Here is a 17925-nt window from a genome sequence, read left to right on the forward strand (position 1 = left end):
GCCAGAAGCTGAAATGGGGCACCTCTAGGGGGCAAGACTTGGGGAGCAGCAGGAGAGAGCATGTACTAAGGTTTTCAATGGGGGTCTAGTACTTTGACTTTTAATAAATTTTTTTTTAATTAAAAGACTATAAGAAATAATAAAGGACTACTTGAAGGATATGCAATCTTTGCTTTCTTCTATATAGTTCTATAAGTTTTACTCTTGGAATGAAGTAAGCCAGAGAGATAAAGAACCTAGATTACATAAATTTTCACCTTCCTTACTTCTTTGATTAAGCTACAATGTGAAATTATGTCAATCAGCCACACTGAAGAATATTATAAAAGTCAGCTGTTTAAATCTTTGTGGATGTCTGGACAAGGATATTGATCAGTCAGTCTCAGTGGGACCCATGGCGGGGGCCTCAGAGAAAGGAAAAAACTGCTTCAGCTGAGGAGCATGTATGTGTCCAGTCTTCCAGGTACTGTGCATTTTGAAATTAGTCTTAATACAACTCCCTTGTATTACAGGTAGAAAAAAATCAAGAGAGGCTGAATGCCTTGTGCAAGATAGATACACGATGAACTGGAATTCAGCACAGAAATAGAGCACTTTTCTTTTTTTCTTAAATAATTGAGATTTTCTTGGCTATTTTGAGGATCAGTACACAGATGTTTGGCTGCTGAGAAATTCAGAGCAAATTTGTAATTTATTTCTTATCACTATACAGGATCATATGGCATGCATTCTGGGTTCTAACTTGGTTTTATCTGATTTTTTGTCACTTATTTCACAAATCAATATAAAATGTATCTGTTATATGGCTTATGCAGGTATATATTACTGCATACATGTGTATCATGTACGCATGTGTGCCTGAAAGCCACTTCAGAATCTTTTAGATGGGGGAAGGTTATAATTAGATTAATCAAGTTAGATCAGATAACTGAAGAAGAGAAGAGAGGGAAAAGGAAAAGAGAAAAAAGAAACCAAGGTAGGCTGGACCCTGGGTCATGATCCTGGAGGACAGTGAATGCCATGCTGAGTTTGAAGTTTATCTTGAAGACTAAAGATAATGCTAAATACTTTTAAAAATTCTGAATAAAGCAACAGCATGGAAGTAGTGCTGTTTCAGAAAACTTACTCTGAAACCATGTAAAAGACACATGAAAGAGAAAGAAATTTGAGTGTCAGGTGACCATTTAGGGTCTATTTCAATAACCTAGGAATGAGGCAAGAGGGCTGTGAGTAGATCGACGTGTTTTAAAAGAAAGATCATATGTAACAGGTATTAGGAAAGAAAGTGACATGGAAAGTAAACACAGCTTTTTCTTTTGCAATAAAACATGTGACATCCAGGGAAGCATACTAGGTACTATCCATGAACTTACGGAAACAATCAGTTCCATTTCATCTGTTCTGTTCCTATTGCCTTGGATTTTGACCTGCACAAGCCAAATCATTCCAAAACCTTCTCGAGAAGGTAAGTTTTATTTCTTCCAGAAATTAAGTTGTCGCTGATTACAAATGACAGCTAACTCCACAAATGCAAATTACCCCTGCTATTAAAAGGCCTCTTGCCTTCCTGAAATACGACACCAGGCAAGTCCAGTAACATGCAGATGTAGGCACATAATAAATATTACTTGATGCAGAAACCTGTTGAGATGAATTTTCTAGGTTCCAAGAAAAGCAGAAAAATAAGCTTGAAAACTTTAAATCTAAGACCTGAAGTAAATATAATTTTTGACTGAATTAATTTTGAATGTATGCTCTTTTGGGGATGCACTAAGTTGAATTCACCTTTATATTTTTCAAATCAAATAAACAGTATAGAGAATTCAGAAGGAATGTTTATATCGCTAAACACAATAAAATTCTCAAATAGAAACTTGAAAATATAACTGATGAACTAATTGAAATCAAGTTTATATTCTCATCTAAATATATATTCTACTCACTTCCACTAGGAAATATTTCATAGAAATAAGGGGTAATAGAGCCAGAAGGGGCCTTAAGATGATGGAGTCTTAATACAACCCTCCTTTGTGTAACAGATGACATAAAAAATCAGAGAGGAAGAATGCCTTGCCCAAGATAGGTACACAATGGACTGGAATCCAGCACAGAAATCAAGCATTTTTTAAAAAATAATAATAGAGATCTTCTTGGCTATTTTGAGGATTAGTACACAGATATTTCAATTTGCGCACAATTCTTAAAATCTGAAAAATCATGTCATTGTGATTCTTTCCTAAAACAGTTATTCTGGTGACTTTCCAGCTTAAAATTTGAAGGCAAATTTTTCTTAATAGGATATTAAGTACCAGTATCTTCAAATATTGTTAAGTTACTACATTATAAATTTCACTAATTCACAATTTAATATCATATGGCACCCTACTCCAGTACTCTGGCCTGGAAAATCCCATGGACTGGGGAGCCTGGTGGGCTGCAGTCCATGGGGTCGCTGGGAGTCAGACATGACTGAACGACTTGACTTTCACTTTTCACTTTCATGCATTGGAGAAGGAAATGGCAACCCACTCCAGTGTTCTTGCCTGGAGAATCCCAGGGACGGGGGAGCCTGGTGGGCTGCCATCTATGGGGTCACACAGAGTCGGACACGACTGAAGCGACTTAGCAGCAGCAGCAGCAGCACACTATATATTAAAATTTTCAGTTTTCTTTCACAGTACATTACCAAAGTTAGTACAAAAACTGCACTACCATGACCAAAGATGTTAGCATGCAATTCTGACAGGGACAACCAAGACAAGGGATTTTCTTTAGGAAACGATTCTACTGAAAACAACACAGGAATGGAAGTTCAAATGTTCAAGACACAGTAAACATACAATGTGACTTCAGATTGCCATTTAATATGCTTTGTATTATAAGATATAAAAAATAATCCCCATCTATGGTATGTTAAGTGGACATTCAAGACAATCAAAACCTCCTTATTCAATATCCCACTATTTTCTGGTTGTACCAAAAAAGTAAAAAAACAGAAAATGTTTTTACCTCTTAAAAAAACCCTTGCAAGGGGAGGGAGGGACAAATTGGGAGAGTAGGATTGACATATATATATATAATCATGTGTTAAATAGATAACTAGTGGGAAGCTCAGAGAAGGTGATGGCACCCCACTCCAGTACTCTTGCCTGGAAAATCCCATGGATGGAGGAGCCTGGTAGGCTGCGGTCCATGGGGTCTCGAAGAGTCGGACGCGACACGACTGAGAGACTTCACTTTCACTTTTCACTTTCATGCATTGGAGAAGGAAATGGCAACCCACTCCAGTGTTCTTGCCTGGAGAATCCCAGGGGCGGCGAGCCTGGTGGGCCGACGTCTATGGGGTCGCACAGAGTCAGACACGACTGAAGCGACTTAGCAGCACCAGCAGTGGGAAGCTGGTGTATAGCACAGAGAGCTCTGCTCGGTGCTCTGTGATGACCTAGAGGGGTGTGACAGAGGGGTGGGATGGGGGAGGGGTGGGAGGGAGGCTCCAGAGTGGGGGATATATGTATACATATAGCTGATTCACCTTATTGTACAGCAGAAGCTAATGCAGTTATGCTCCCCCCCAAAAAATTTTTTTTAAAAACCCTTTACACTTAAAAAGGGAAGGAAGTAGAATTCTCTTCTTAAAAATGTCTCCAGAGCTTCTAAAAGTCTTGTATTTACAAATTATTAGATAAAAACATTCCTCTGAGTCATGCCAGAAGGGAGACAGGGGCCACTGATATGACATAGCAGATGATATTAATCAGACAGCTTTTTTCTTTCCTGTTCATCAGAGGCTAGACTTGCTTCATTTTTACTTTCTCCATTTTCTACAGGTAAATCTTCTTCAGTTTCTTGCTTAGGCATTTTGGCCAGTTTTCCCTCTGCTCCCTTTTTCCCTTTTGTGTGCACTTTTTGGTCTGAAGAGTATCCTTTCCTGATGCCTCTGTGGCTTCACGTCCACGTTTTCAGGAACAGGCTTAGCTGACAACCTTGCTCATCTCTTGGGCTCCCCATTCACCACCCCTTTGGTGGAGCTGACCCTCCCCTTGGGCATCATGATGGTGGTGGGGTGGGTGTGCGCTAGGTACCTGTGGGCTACTGTGCACCAACAGCCTTCCCAAAGCCAGATGCTGCCACGCCTCCTGCCCGCCAGTACTTTTTTGATGATACAGCTTGGCCTGCCTCTAACACAATATTCGTAATGGTTAAAGTTATATGTCAACTTGACTGGGTCATAGGGTGCCCAGACATTATTCTGGGTGTGCCCATGAAAGTGTTTTTGGATGAGATTAACATGTGGATAAACTGGCTTATTAAAGCAGATTGTTCTCCCCAGTGTGAGTGGGCCACACTCAATCAGTTGAAGCCTTGAATAGCACAGAAAGGCTGACCCCACCACTAGTAAGAGTGAACTCCTTCTCCCTTCTAGGTAGTCAGGATTTCAATTTCTTCCTCTCTTTGGACTCAAACTGAAATACTGGCTTTCTTGCATTGCTGAGCCTACCAACTTTCAGACTGTAACTTAATGCCATCAGCAACCCTGGGTCTCCTGCCTGCCGACTGCAGATCTTGGGACCTGTCAGTCCCCAATAATCACATGAGCCAAATCCTTATAATCAATAAATCAACCTCTGTCTCTTTACATGTGTGCATGCATGTGCACACACAAACACACATATACACCCTGCTCATTCTCTTTCTCTGGACAATCCTAATATTATCTCAAACTTTGAACTCAAAGGAGTAAAGAAAATGGTCTTAATGGATGTGATAGACACTACAGATGAGCTACCAAAAAGCTATTCACAACTTCTTCTCCCTTGTCTTCTTCTAGTATAAAGGCTGAAAAGCCAAAATTCTGTTTCCTCACCTCTTTTACAGCTGCAGTAGTATGTGACACAGCTCTGACCCATAAGATACAGGTGGAAATCCCCAGGAGAGTTTCCCTTTGTTCTCTGCCTTTTATCACCCCTTATTTTTCCTGTCTAGAGCTTGGATGCAATGACCAGGGCTTGGGGGCAGCAGTCATCCTGGGGCCATGAAGACAAAAGCATATGCTAGGGCTGTCTAAGGGGGAAGACAGACGGATTCTGGGTCTGTGATGAGACCTTCCAGTAGCTGCTCTCACGTTGGGCTGCTTCTCTAGAATTACTGAAAAAAAACATATTAGTAAAGCCAGTTTTCTTTGGGTTATCTGTTATTTGTAGCTAAACTCTTTCCTAACATATTATTTCATCCCATATTTCAACTATAACAATAAGCCAAAAACGAACATGACCTGAGTTTTAATCAAATAATCACTCAAAAAAACAATTGAGGTCTGCCATACAGATGGCATGTGCGTTTGCATGCACAGTCATTAAGTCATGTCCGACTCCTTGAGATGCTCTGGACTGTAGCCCACCAGGATCCTCAGTCCATAGGATTTTCAGGCAAGAATACTGGAGTGGGTTCCCATGCCCTTCTCCAAAATGGCAGGTAAGAGGCACTAAATGCAACAGCCTTCCCATCCCCAACCAAGGATGCTGATGGGACTCTAGCTTGCTCCCAGCCATTCCAGGTTCAACTCTGAGGAGGAATTCCAGGGGATCTGATTCCTGGAAAGCTTGTGAATGGCAAAACGTAAACACTAAAGTAGACTGAAGCTTGGGGAGCTATCAGCAATGGATCCAACTTTCCCCATTCCATTCATTTATTTCTATAATCTATGCTTTTTCTATAACTAATGCTTTTTTTTTTCCTATATGACGGGCATGGTTATGGCAAATTAAAGTATCAGACTGATCAAATTAATCAGAGTGTTTTCATTAATTCAAGATGGTGCTTGATTCAGAAGATACATCCTATTAGCAAAACTTACCATTAACTTTTTTTTTAATTGAAGGATAATTGTTTTACGATATTGCATTGGTTTCTTCCATACAACAACATGAATCAGCCATAGGTATACATATGCCCCCTGCCTCTTGAACCTTTCTCTCTATAAGCTATTTTTAATGAAAACCAATCATGATCATTGATTTCTGCATCTTTAGAGTGAGCTTATGCTCTCTTCTTATGGAGTGAAAGCAACTACCTTTCTCCACTGATGTGGGCACCAGAAGCCACAGGCAGTTGTCATACAATGGAAGGAGCACTAGGTTCATCAAAAGATCGGTGTTTGAGACTCGGTGCTACCACTTTTTCTTCGTCCTATCCCAGAGGCACAGCGCTGAACCTTTCTGAGTTCTGTTTCCTAATTTATGAGTCTTAAGTTCCAATGAGATAATGATTACAAAAGAATTCCAACAAATATAAAACACTCTACAAAAGTAAGAGTTCATTAGACAACATGATTGTGTGCAAACTAAGAGTAAATAGGTTCAGTGTAAGGCAAGTATATGAGTAATGTGAGAAAAGTTCATTTATTATCTTTATGGCATTTATTTTGACTCTTCATTTCTCAGAAAGTAAAAGTTGCTGGATAAGGAATCTCCATCTGATAAAGTATTGCAGCAGAAAGGGTTACAGGAGGAACTTTAAAGAAATAAAAACTAGATAAAACTTGGTGTATTTACCACTGAGCAATAACTGTTACCACTCATATCTTAATTAGCCCTCTTGCTGTAGGCACTCTGGCCTCCAACATCTTTTCAATTACATGTTTTATACCCACATTCCCTCTAGACTCCATAGATTGTTACCTGAGATTAAACCTCTTGTTGCCTGGTGGTTGATAAGAGTCCCAGGAAATAAAACATATGCAGCACAATGTATTATTTTATTTACCTTTGTTTCCTATTATGCACTGAGAGTCATTTGCTTTTGGGTTAACGGGAAATAAAAGCAGAGTTCTCTGCAAAATCATGGGGATATTGCCTGGGTGGTGTTTCAAGCTGGTTCCATACCACATACCTTGTCCTGGGTTTGACATCGGAAACAGTCACAGTCAAAGCAGTACTGGCCCCGAAGCTGCTTCCTGCGCTCCTCGCTGGTCATCAGCATATCCAAGTAGCAGATGGTGAGCTGCGGAGGCCAGAGAAGGGAGGCGTCACACGGCTGCCAGGCCCACCTCCTTTAACAAAAGGCTATTACATCAAATTGTTAAAGTAAAACGTGTTTTAGTTTTAGTTACATACCAGAAAGTGTGAGGAGATGCTTATAGTCTCTCCACTCAAATAATCACATGTAAAATTTTTTAAGGCATTACCTTCCAGTCTTTGTTAGGTATCTCATGTATTTAATATTTTAAAGAATTGGGCTCATCAACTCTGCACTTTTGCACATTTTATTCACTAAACAGAAAATATCAAGAGCTGTTATATGTTTGGTGTTAGTAAGTTTTGGTAATACTTTGTGTAACCACTGGCAATTAATCCTGGCAATCAAATGGATGGCAGATTATGTAGCCAGATCGCTCTTAAATCCTACTCAATTCTATAGCTGCTTCATGGAACTTAGGCTCAACCACATTTGGACTGTTGGAAATGAGGAGACAGTTCTTTCACTTGTGAGGATTTAAAAAGACGGAACCCTTTCCAGATAGGGAGAATTTAATGTCAGGATGTGATCACTGATGAAGGTACCTAACTTGACTTCCCTGAACCGTTTTAAATATAATAACTATGCCCTGCCTTGAGTTTTAAGACAGATTTTTCACTCTCCTCTTTCACCTTCATCAACATTCAAAAAGCTAAGATTATGGCATCTGGTTCCATCACTTTATGGCAGACAGAAGAGGGAAAAGTGGAACCAGTGACAGATCTTATTTTCTTGGGCTCCAAAATCACTGAGGACAGTGACTGCAGCCATGAAATTAAGAGACACTTGCTCCTTGCAAGGAAAGCCATGACAAACCCAGATAGTGTATTAAAAAACAAAGACATTACTTTCAGACAGTGAAAGCTACGGGTTTTCCAGTAGAGTGAGAGCTGGACCATAAAGAAGGCTGAGTGCCAAGAACTGATGCTTTCAAATTGTGGTGCTGGAGAAGACTCTTGAGACTCCCCTGGACAGCAAGGAGATCAAACCAGTCAATTCCAAAGGAAATCAACCCTGAATATTCATTGGAAGGACTGATGCTGAAGTTGAAGCTCCAACACTTTGGCCACCTGATGTAAAGAGTTGACTCACTGGAAAAGACTCTGATGCTGGGAAAGACAGAAGGCAAAAGGAGAAGAGGGCAGCAGAGGAGGAAATGGTTAGATAGCATTACCGACTCAATGGGCATGAATTTGAGCAAACTCCAGAAGACAGTGAAGGACAGGAAAGCCTGACGTGGCGTTGTCCATGGGGCTGCAGAGAGTCAGACACGACTTAGCGACTGAGTAACAACATGCCTTGCATTGAATAGTGAAAGACCACAGGCGAGACGGCACACTTGAGGGACTTTCCAGGTTTCTCTCTAGCCCTAGCTTTTCACTTCAAGACGCAGGTCTTTATGTAAGATCAAGATGTTTAAACATTTCTTAGACCTCCTATCTACTGAAAGTCTAATTCAAAACATACACAATGGAACTCCAGATTTCCCCAACCTTTCCCTCACAGCTGGAACATTCCCAGTCTCAGTTGACATTAATTCATCCTTTGTGTTATCCAAGTGGAGACCCTGAGGTCGCCCCTGATTTCCCTTGCTTCCACTTTCCCCACTCAATCCACTAGGACACTCTGTGGACTCATCCGTAGAAACACATCCAGAGCCACTCATGTTCCACCTTTTCCTCCTGTTCCATCCTTGTCTGAGCCATCATCATCTCTTGCCTGTAAAATGCAAGTCTCACCAAGCATCCCTGCTTCTCCCCTGAGCTGCCTGCACTCCGTCCTCTAAACCAGACTGATTCATTAAAATGTCAGTTGGATCAGATCTTTCCTCTCTTCTAAATGTTCCAACGGCTCCTCCTTTAGCTTAGAGCAAAAGCCAAGTCCTTACAACGGATTCTCATAACACGACTCAAAGTGTGGTTCTGCAGCGTGGGTTATTGGTCTATGTTGAAGTGAGTACAGAAATGCAAAGGAAACATTTAGAAATTTTGACATCAATCTGGTAAGAGAAATTTTATGTGGCTCTAATAATAAAATATTAGGCTCTTATTTTAAATTCACTTTTCTAGCAATTCGTTTTCATTAAATCTTATAAAACTATCAGCTGACACTGTAATAAGGAAAAAAACAATAAAGAAACTGGTCCTTCATCACAGGTGGTGGGGGCAGCAGTGGCTTCATAACAGGTCTGTTCCTATCTCCTCTCCCCTCCTGGCTGCTTCAGGCAGCACAGCCCCACCGGCGTTTCACACACACACACACCCTGCTCATGGGAGCTTCCTCTGCCCTTCCCCCAGATCTACTATGACGACCTCCCCCAGCTCCTTTGAGTTTCCATCAAAACTGACTTTCTCACTGAGGTCTAACCTTACTACCCCATTTATCTGGCTACTCCAGCTCTTTAGTTGCAGCATGCAGGATCTTTAGTTGTGGCATGTGGGATCTAGTTCCCCGACCCAGGGCCCCCTGCACTGGGAGCTCAGAGTCTCAGCCACTGGATCACAAGGGCAGTCCCCTTACCGCCGTATGTAAAATAACAACTTGACTCCTCCCTCACCCGAGCACTCCTACTTTCCTCATCCTCCTCTAGCTTCCCTTTTTCTGAACCAGATCAGCTAGTGACACACTGCATAAATTACTTCTTTATTTGCTTTTATGTGTAGAAGTAATTAAGGGGGGGTTGCTGTGTGGTGGGGGAAGAAGCGGGTAGTAAAGGAGGAGGAGGAGGCAGGATTATCCACTGAGGGAGAAGACAAACACTCCCTAGAGCGGAACATGCCATGTGGCTTTCTGAGACTTAAAAGAAAGCATCTCCTGTCTACAAAGCCTGATCTTTTCAGTCTGACAGCATGGTGGGGCAGGGGAGGCCATACCCTCACAGAAAACATGGCTTCGGGAGGCCTCGTTAAAGCGGTCAGTGGGGAAAGACGTCAAGTTCACCCTGGCCATCACCAGGGTGACAGAAGCCACAGCCTCAGCTGGCTGGCCCTCTATAAACCTTTCCCATGTGAGATGGCTAAAACATGCTGCTCCACATGCAGAAAACAAGAGTGCCTGTCCTTAAGGAATGTACACTGACGTTACTGAATATCTACGATGTGCTGGGCACTCACTCACCAGTGAAAACCAGGCTAGGTCTTAGATCCATTTGGGAATTGTACCCAAATCTATTGATTCAGGCTGACACTCTTTTTACAATAACATGGCTCATGCCTCTGTGGTGCTGGGTGGGGGAAGAGGTTGGGGAGTAGAATTGCATCATGTGGGGTCTTCCTCCGTTACAGCGCATGGACCCTCTAGCTGTGTCGTGCTGGTGCCAGAGCGGGTAGCCTCAGTGGTTGTGGCACACGGGCTTAGTTGCCCGTGGCAGTAGGATCTTTCCAGATGAGAGACTGAACCCATGTCCTCTGCACTGGCAGGTGGGTTATCAGAAGAGTCCCTACGACTCTAGTTCTCCATCCAGCCAAATGGCTCTTAGTCATCAGCCCCAAATATCAGGATTAACCAGTAGTAGTTATTGGGTGATTACAATGTGCCCAGGGTGAAATCAACAAATCCAAGGCCTGTCTCACCAGAGAAATATGCTTGACAAACCTGAGTTTTTTACAAGGGCCAAAACTCATGAGTGATCATTCCAGCCAGAGAATGGGCAGCAGGAGGCTAGTTATTTCATTGAACCCCAATAGAGAGACTCCTACGGCCTCCCTCAGTAGCCTGTAACTGCCTGGAACCATTACCTGGACTGTGTAATGATCTTCCACCTAGCCTCCCTGCTGCCTTTAGCCTATAGCACATCTTCTAAATTGCTTTAAGGGAGATCTTCCTAAAGCTCACATTTGATCACATCATTTGTCTGCACAAACTTCTGATGGTTCCTCCCTGAATACAGGATGAGGGTACACAAGGCTTCCCAAGCTGATTTTCTGTCTGCCTTTCTAACCTCAAAATCTCCCCCTGTACCCTTTGGTGATTTAGTTGCTCAGTCACGTCTGACTCCTGCAATGCCATGGACTGTAGCCCACCAGGCTCCTCTGTCCATGGGATTTCGCAGGCAAGAATACTGGAGTGGATTGCCATTTCCTTCTCCAGAGGATCTTCCCAACCCAGGTTTAGAACCTGGGTCTTCTGCATTGCAGGTGGATTATTTACCCTGCCCACTACCATCTTCCATAATTATGTATATGCAACATAATTATGTTAAAACAATGTACACCCTGCATGTGTATGGTGTTGACCTTCACCAGCCAATGAATGCCCTTTTACCCATTCTCAGCCTATTCAGAACTCTCTCCTCCTTCAGGCACGGCTCAAACAGGACTCCTCCAGTGAAGAATGGCCCATTCTTCTTGGGTCTCTTTCACACCAGTGAAGTTTGCAAAATACACTATAAAAACTGAATGTCTCAACAGTGAAAACATTTTTATCCATAATTTTTTTGGAAAAAAAATCCAAATTACTAACTAGTGATGGCAGCTAAATCACTTTATCAACCAGAGCTAAAAACCTTTATCAAAGACTCACTGAGTCACCAGTTTTAATGGAGAACCTGCTCATTCAATATAGGGCTCATTTAGCAGGAACATATATCTGAAACTTTGCCATTGATCAGTGGATGTTTTAATGGCAAAGAACAAGATCACATTAAAATATTAATGCTACTGACCGTAGCTTTGCCATTTTAGTGTAGCTCTTATGGAAAATGCAGTATATCATTTCCAACATTAGAGTAATATCACGAAAGATATTTGCTGGATATTGAATTTGTTGCTTACTTGAAAATTTCAAGGCAAAATGAATCCCTTTTACATGAAGCCCATCTTCTCATTATGTATTTCTGAGTGGATAATAAGATCAAATTAAAATTAAACTCTGTTTTCATTTCTCAAATTACACTGTCACAATTATAAATTTTTCTAATACTGGCTCTGAATTGAAAATAGACTTTGAAAAATCCTTCCTTTCCTAGAGTAGGATTGACATATATACACTGCTGCTGCTACTACATGACTGCTGCTAAGTCACTTCAGTCGTGTCTGACTCTGTGCGACCCCATAGACGGCAGCCCAGCAGGCTCCCCTGTTCCTGGGATTCTCCAGGCTCAAGAACACTGGAGTGGGCTGCCATTTCCTTCTCCAATGCATGAAAGTGAAAAGTGAAAGGGAAGTCGCTCAGTCGTGTCTGACTCTTAGCGACCCCATGGACTGCAGCCTATCAGGCTCCTCCATCCATGGGATTTTCCAGGCAAGAGTACTGGAGTGGGGTGCCATTGCCTTCTCCATATATATACACTACCATGTATAAAATAGCTAGTGGGAAGCTGCTGTATAGCACAGGGAGCTCAGCTTGGTGCTCTGTGATGACCTAGAGGGGTGGGATAGGGGATGGTTAAGAGGGAGGCTCAAGAGGGAGGGTGTAGATACATATACACACACACACACACACACATATACATATGGCTGATTCACACTGTTGTACAGCAGAAACTAACAATTTCTGTTAGCAAAGCAATTCTGTGTGTGTGTGTGTTCACAGTCACGTTCGACTCTTTGTGACCCCGTAGACTGTAGCCCACCAGGGTCCTCTGTCCATGGGATTTCGCGGGCAAGAATACTGGAGTGGGTTGCCATTTCCTTTTCTATAAAGCAATTATACTTCAATAAAAGTAAATAAATACAATCTTTAAAAAAAAAGAAAAATCCTTCCTCTCTTTAAAATCAAACTTGAATGCTAATCATGTCTCTGGTCTTTGTCACAACCTTGTAGCCAATTTTCAAATTCTGCTAATTCTCAGTTCAGTCACTCAGTCGTGTCTGACTCTTCGCGACCTCATGAACTGCAGCATATCAGGCTTCCCTGTCCATCCTCAACTCCTGGAGCTTGTTCAAATCCATGTCCATTGAGTAGGTGATGCCATCCGACCATCTCATTCTCTGTCATTCCCTTCTCCTCCTGCCTTCAATCTTTCCCAGTATCAGGGTCTTTTCCAATGAGTCAGTTCTTTGCATCAGGTGGCCAAAGTATCGGAGCTTCAGCTTCAGCATCAGTCCTTCCAATGAATATACAGGGTCAATTTCCTTTAGGATTGACTGGTTTGATCTCCTTGCTGTCCAAGGGCCTCTCCAGAGTCTTCTCCAGCACCAAAGTTCAAAAGCATCAATTCTTCAGCACTCAGCTTTCTTTATGGTCCAACTCTCACATCCATACATGACTACTGGAAAAACCGTAGCCTTGACTAGATGGACCTTTGTTGGCAAAGTAATGTCTCTGCTTTTTAATATGCTATCTAGGTTGGTCACAGCTCTTCTTCCACAGAGCAAGTATCTTTTAATTTCACGGCTGCAGTCACCGTCTGCAGTGATTTTGGAACCCAGGAAAAAGTCTGTCACTGTTTCCATTGTTTCCCCATCTAATTGCTACAAAGTGATGGGACTGGATGCCATCATCCTAGTTTTCTGAATGTTGAATTTTAAGCCAACTTTTTCACTTGCCTCTTTCACTTTCATCAAGAGGCTCCTCAGCTCCTCTTCACTTTCTGTCATAAGGGTGGTGTCATCTACATGTCTGAGGTTATTGATATTTCTCCTGGCAGTCTTGATTCCAGCTTGTGCTTCATCCAATCCAGCATCTCGAGTGATGTACTCTGCATATAAATTAAATAAGTAGGGCGACCGTATACAGTCTTGACATACTCCTTTCCCAATCTGGAACCAGTCCATTGTTCCATGTCCAGTTCTAACTGTTGCTTCTTGACCTGCATACAGATTTCTCAGGAGGCAGGTCAGGTGGTCTGGTATTCCCATCTCTTGAAGAATTTTCTACAGTTTGTTGTGACCCACACCGTCAAACGCTTTGGTGTAGTCAATAAAGCAGAAGTGGATGTTTCTCTGGAACTTTCTTGCTTTTTCTATGATCCAACAGATACTAAAGGAGTCATGTGCATGTGTGTGAGCATGCATGCTCAGTCACTGAGTCGTGTCCAACTCTTTGACACTATGGACTGTAGCCTACCAGGTACTCTGTCCATGGGATTCTCCAGACAAGAATACCAGAGTGGGTTGCCATTTTCTACTCTAGGGGATCTTCCCAACCCACAGATTAAACACATGTCTCAAACTCAGGGATCAAACCCTGCATTGGTAGGGGAATTCTTTACTACTGAGCCACCTGGGAAGATCAAAGGAGACACAGTAAGACACAACTGCCCGTGCTCACGAAGCTTGTCGCTGAACGGAGAAGTCACTAAAAGAGCCAGAATAAATGCCAAAGAAATATTAATAACCACTCTAAGAGAGGTCTCAGAGAAAAAATATCTTATAATTTGAGAAATCAGGAAACACTTTATAGAAGAGATTATATTTGAGGGGTAAATAACATTAAGAAGGTAAAACGGTGGGAAGACAGAGCCACTGAGCACAGAAAGTGTATAATGGTAGGAAAACATTTATTTTCTGAACTGGTATAAAAAGGACTTATGGGGACAATTCTTTCTGTTGAGAAGCCATTTTGATAAGGACTGTAGGGGGAAATATCTGAGTCTACAGGGCAGATGCTGAGCAGAACTACTTTGTGTGAGGCAAGAAGGATTTGCTTGTTGCTCCAGAGATGGAAAGTGAAGGACATGAAATAAGCACTAAAAGACGGTGTTTTTCAACTAAATGAAAACTAACCAAGGAGAATAATTGGCAGACAAGCCTAGAAAACAAGATATGAAGAAATTTCTCTGTTTTTCTGGGAAGTCCAACTGTTTCTCATAGTGTTCCTGTATGCTTGTCAAGTTACCTATTTTTTTTTTAATTTAATAAAACAACAACATTATCAAAAGGCAGCCATCGCTCAGCTCCCAAACTAATGTTGTTGAAAATGGATAGCAGTCCCCTTCTTCCCTGGCTTGAAGTCACACATGGTCTAAGGAAAAAAAAATCTAAATTCCACATATTGTTGACAGATATCCCCATGTACCTACTACACCAATCCTAAACACTGGAAATTCAATTAAGTGGCTGATAAGAGACAGCTTATTCAGTTGCAACTCAGTTTGGAGGCAGTCTTATCAAAGCCAAATCCCTGTCTACATAAAATATGGTGCCTCTGAGTTTAGGCTTTATTGGCTGAGTGCTGCATAAATGCAATAAAAGCTTATGATAGTCTGTTTTCCTTGCAATAAATATCCACTTTAGCAAATTGGAAGGTAGAGGGAAACTGGGTTCTAAAAAACATAAATATCTATAACCCAGAATTCAGAGTAGGCACTGGCTCGGGTTCAACAGTGCTGGAGTAGCCCATTATAGCTGTCTTATGAGTCTTCGGACTTCTGAGAAGGGTCCTTATCAAAAGAGGCTGGCTGGGCAGCCTGCAGAATGGAAAGGTCAAGGGCAGTTCAGTGCTGGAGGTCATACTTCCTGTCCTCTGTTCCCTTCACATCTTTGCTTGGACAGTTACTCTGAGAAGCTTACGCTGATAGGTTTGTAAAGGCCCAATGACAACCTGAAAGACTATAAAACCTGTTTGCTTTCTTAACACAAAGGTAAAAATGAATCATTCTTGAAATGTAATTAATGGCCTTGCTGCTGCTGCTAAGTCGATTCAGTGTCCGACTGTGCGACCCCATAGACGGCAGCCCACCAGGCTCCCCTGTCCCTGGGATTCTCCAGGCAAGAACACTGGAGTGGGTTGCCATTTCCTTCTCCAATGCAGGAAAGTGAAAAGTGAAAGTGAAGTCGCTCAGCCATGTCCGACTCTTCGAGACCCCATGGAATGCAGCCCACCAGGCTCCTCTGTCCATGGGATTTTCCAGGCAAGAGTACTGGCGTGGGGTGCCATTGCCTTCTCCATTAATGGCCTTGAGAGTAAGTAAACCCTTGAGATCTCTCACAAGCTTGGGCTGACCTCTCTGACTGCAGAAGGATGACCACTTGCAGAGATGCAAGAGGCCGATGAGCTGTCATATGCACAAAACACACACACTATATCACACACACACGTCTTTCCCACACACATATAGTAGGAACTTTTCATCATCCAGGAAAATGATGATTAAAAAAAAAAAAAGTTAGCCCACCTATATCTGGAAGTAACGATGGTTAAACTAGTCTCTGGGCAGAGGTATTTTTTTTTTAGTTAATTTTTTATTGGAGTATAGTGGCTTCGTGGTTCAAATAGTAAAGAATCTGCCTGCAATGTGGGAGACCTAGGTTCAGTCCCTGGGTTGGAAGGATCCTCTGGAGGAGGGCATGGCAACCTACTCCAGTATTCTTGCCTGGAGAATCCCCATAGACAGAGGAGCCCGGTGGGCTATAGGCCATGGGGTTGCAGAGAGTCAGACACGACTGAGCAACTAAGCACAGCACGGCACATAGTCGCTTAACAATGTTGCATTAGATTCTTCTGTACAGTAAAATGAATCAGTTGTAGGTATGCACATGTATAGCTGATTCCTTTTGGACTTTCTCCCTGTTCAGGTCACCGCAGTGCATCAATGGATGAATGGATAAAAGGGATTTGATATTTACATACAATGAATATTATTCAGCCATGTAAAGGAATGAAATGGGGTCATTTATAGAGACATGGATGGACCAAGAGAATGTTATACAGACTGAAGTCAGAAAGAGAAAAAAAAATATCGTATATTAACACATATATGTGCGTAGAGGTGTTATTTATCTTTTCTTCAGCAGAAAGACAATGAAAAGCTGCCCTTCAGGCACAACTGGTTTTAATGGAAAAAGAGGTCAGCCAGTGGGAGACATGGATTCCTTACCTCCTCTCCTGCCTCAACGTCTCGGACTGCACGCAGCAAGAGGTGGGGCCCGTTGAACACAATCGAACAGTTGGGGTCACAGCTGTGATTGAGCAAAGACATACTGGCAAAAAGGAAAAAAAAAAGGAGAATACTGTGGCTCAGTAGACAGAATCAAACATCTAAATTTAACAACTATAATGGCAAAAGACACTTTAATTTAGGGGCAGGGGGACAGGTAGGGTTGACAGTGTACCAGGGATTGAGTCCTCTCAGGGCACTAGCCTACTTCCCATGAAGTGAAAGGCTCCCTGGATGAAAGCTCATTAGGGAAATTTGTTAATAAACTTTAGGGGATGGGGAGGTGGCTGTCTCATTAGGTGCCAGCTACTAAGGCGACCCAGCATGAATATGGGGGAAAACGAACTGCCTTGCAAAGGAAAAATTTCTGAGGTAAAGGGATACCTTATTTACTTCTGAGCTAAGTAGGAAGCAGCCAAAATACCCCTGAGCTTCCCACTCGGGATCACATTTGTTGAACTCCTTTGGTGGAACTGCCAACTTCACTAGAACATACGCAACCATGTTGCAGAATAATTAGAAGTACTTCCTCTTCAACAGAATGTTGAGATTATCTCACTACTAAGACCCCCATGCACTCCAGGCCGTGGCCAAGTCATTTCATTACCTTGGAGGAATATCTTTTACTTTCGGGAAAGGGAATGTATTTAAGCTGCCACATTTGATAATAATTAGAAATAACTCTAAGTGGACATTCACTATGTAGAGAGCACCTTCTTAGCACACGAGCATGTTGATCAAATTTCATCATCACAATAATCTTACGAGAGTCATTTATTGATCCATACCATAGACCTGTGGTTTATAACACATGAGAAATAAGAAGCTGACTTCTCAGATTCACAGTTAATTATAAGAAAGACCCTCTTTGTATTTGGATGTTAATAGCCTGAAAACAAAATGAAATTCAGAGTGCTCGTTGAAGGGGACTCTAGCAGCTCGGCGATACAGATCACCTGGGTGAGAGCTGGAGAGAGCTCTTTGGGAGACCAGAGCCTAAGAGCGTTCCACCTCACGGAGCATTGGGGTTCAGAGTAAGGCGAAGGTCAGGTGAAGTCGCTCAGTCATGTCCGACTCTTTGCGACCCCACG

The 17925-nt window shown here is 42.2% G+C and overlaps 1 protein-coding gene and 1 pseudogene across 28 annotated transcripts in view; both read right to left on the reverse strand.

Annotated features, from left to right (window-relative positions):
- SMYD3 (SET and MYND domain containing 3) overlaps window positions 1-17925 on the reverse strand; it is a 745976-nt gene that overhangs the window by 147853 nt on the left and 580198 nt on the right. For 25 of the 28 annotated variants that reach the window (XM_086344955.1, XM_086344954.1, XM_086344976.1 and 22 more), the window contains 2 exons: window positions 16775-16877; window positions 6889-6999 (listed from right to left, as the gene is read on the reverse strand). In XM_086344955.1, the coding sequence (XP_086201081.1) occupies window positions 6889-6999; window positions 16775-16877 (214 nt within the window). Of the gene's footprint in view, window positions 1-4917; window positions 5146-6888; window positions 7000-16774; window positions 16878-17925 lie in introns of those variants that run through there. The other 3 variants (XM_086344965.1, XM_086344956.1, XM_086344975.1) reach the window with 2 other exon arrangements.
- Window positions 2859-4053, reverse strand: LOC147356793 (non-histone chromosomal protein HMG-14 pseudogene; annotated as a pseudogene).

The sequence above is a fragment of the Bos grunniens genome, chromosome 16 (assembly GCF_055505025.1).
Source record: "Bos grunniens cultivar Pamir isolate PY7600 chromosome 16, Bosgru_T2T1.0, whole genome shotgun sequence".
In the NCBI taxonomy this organism is placed as follows: Eukaryota; Metazoa; Chordata; class Mammalia; order Artiodactyla; family Bovidae; genus Bos; species Bos grunniens.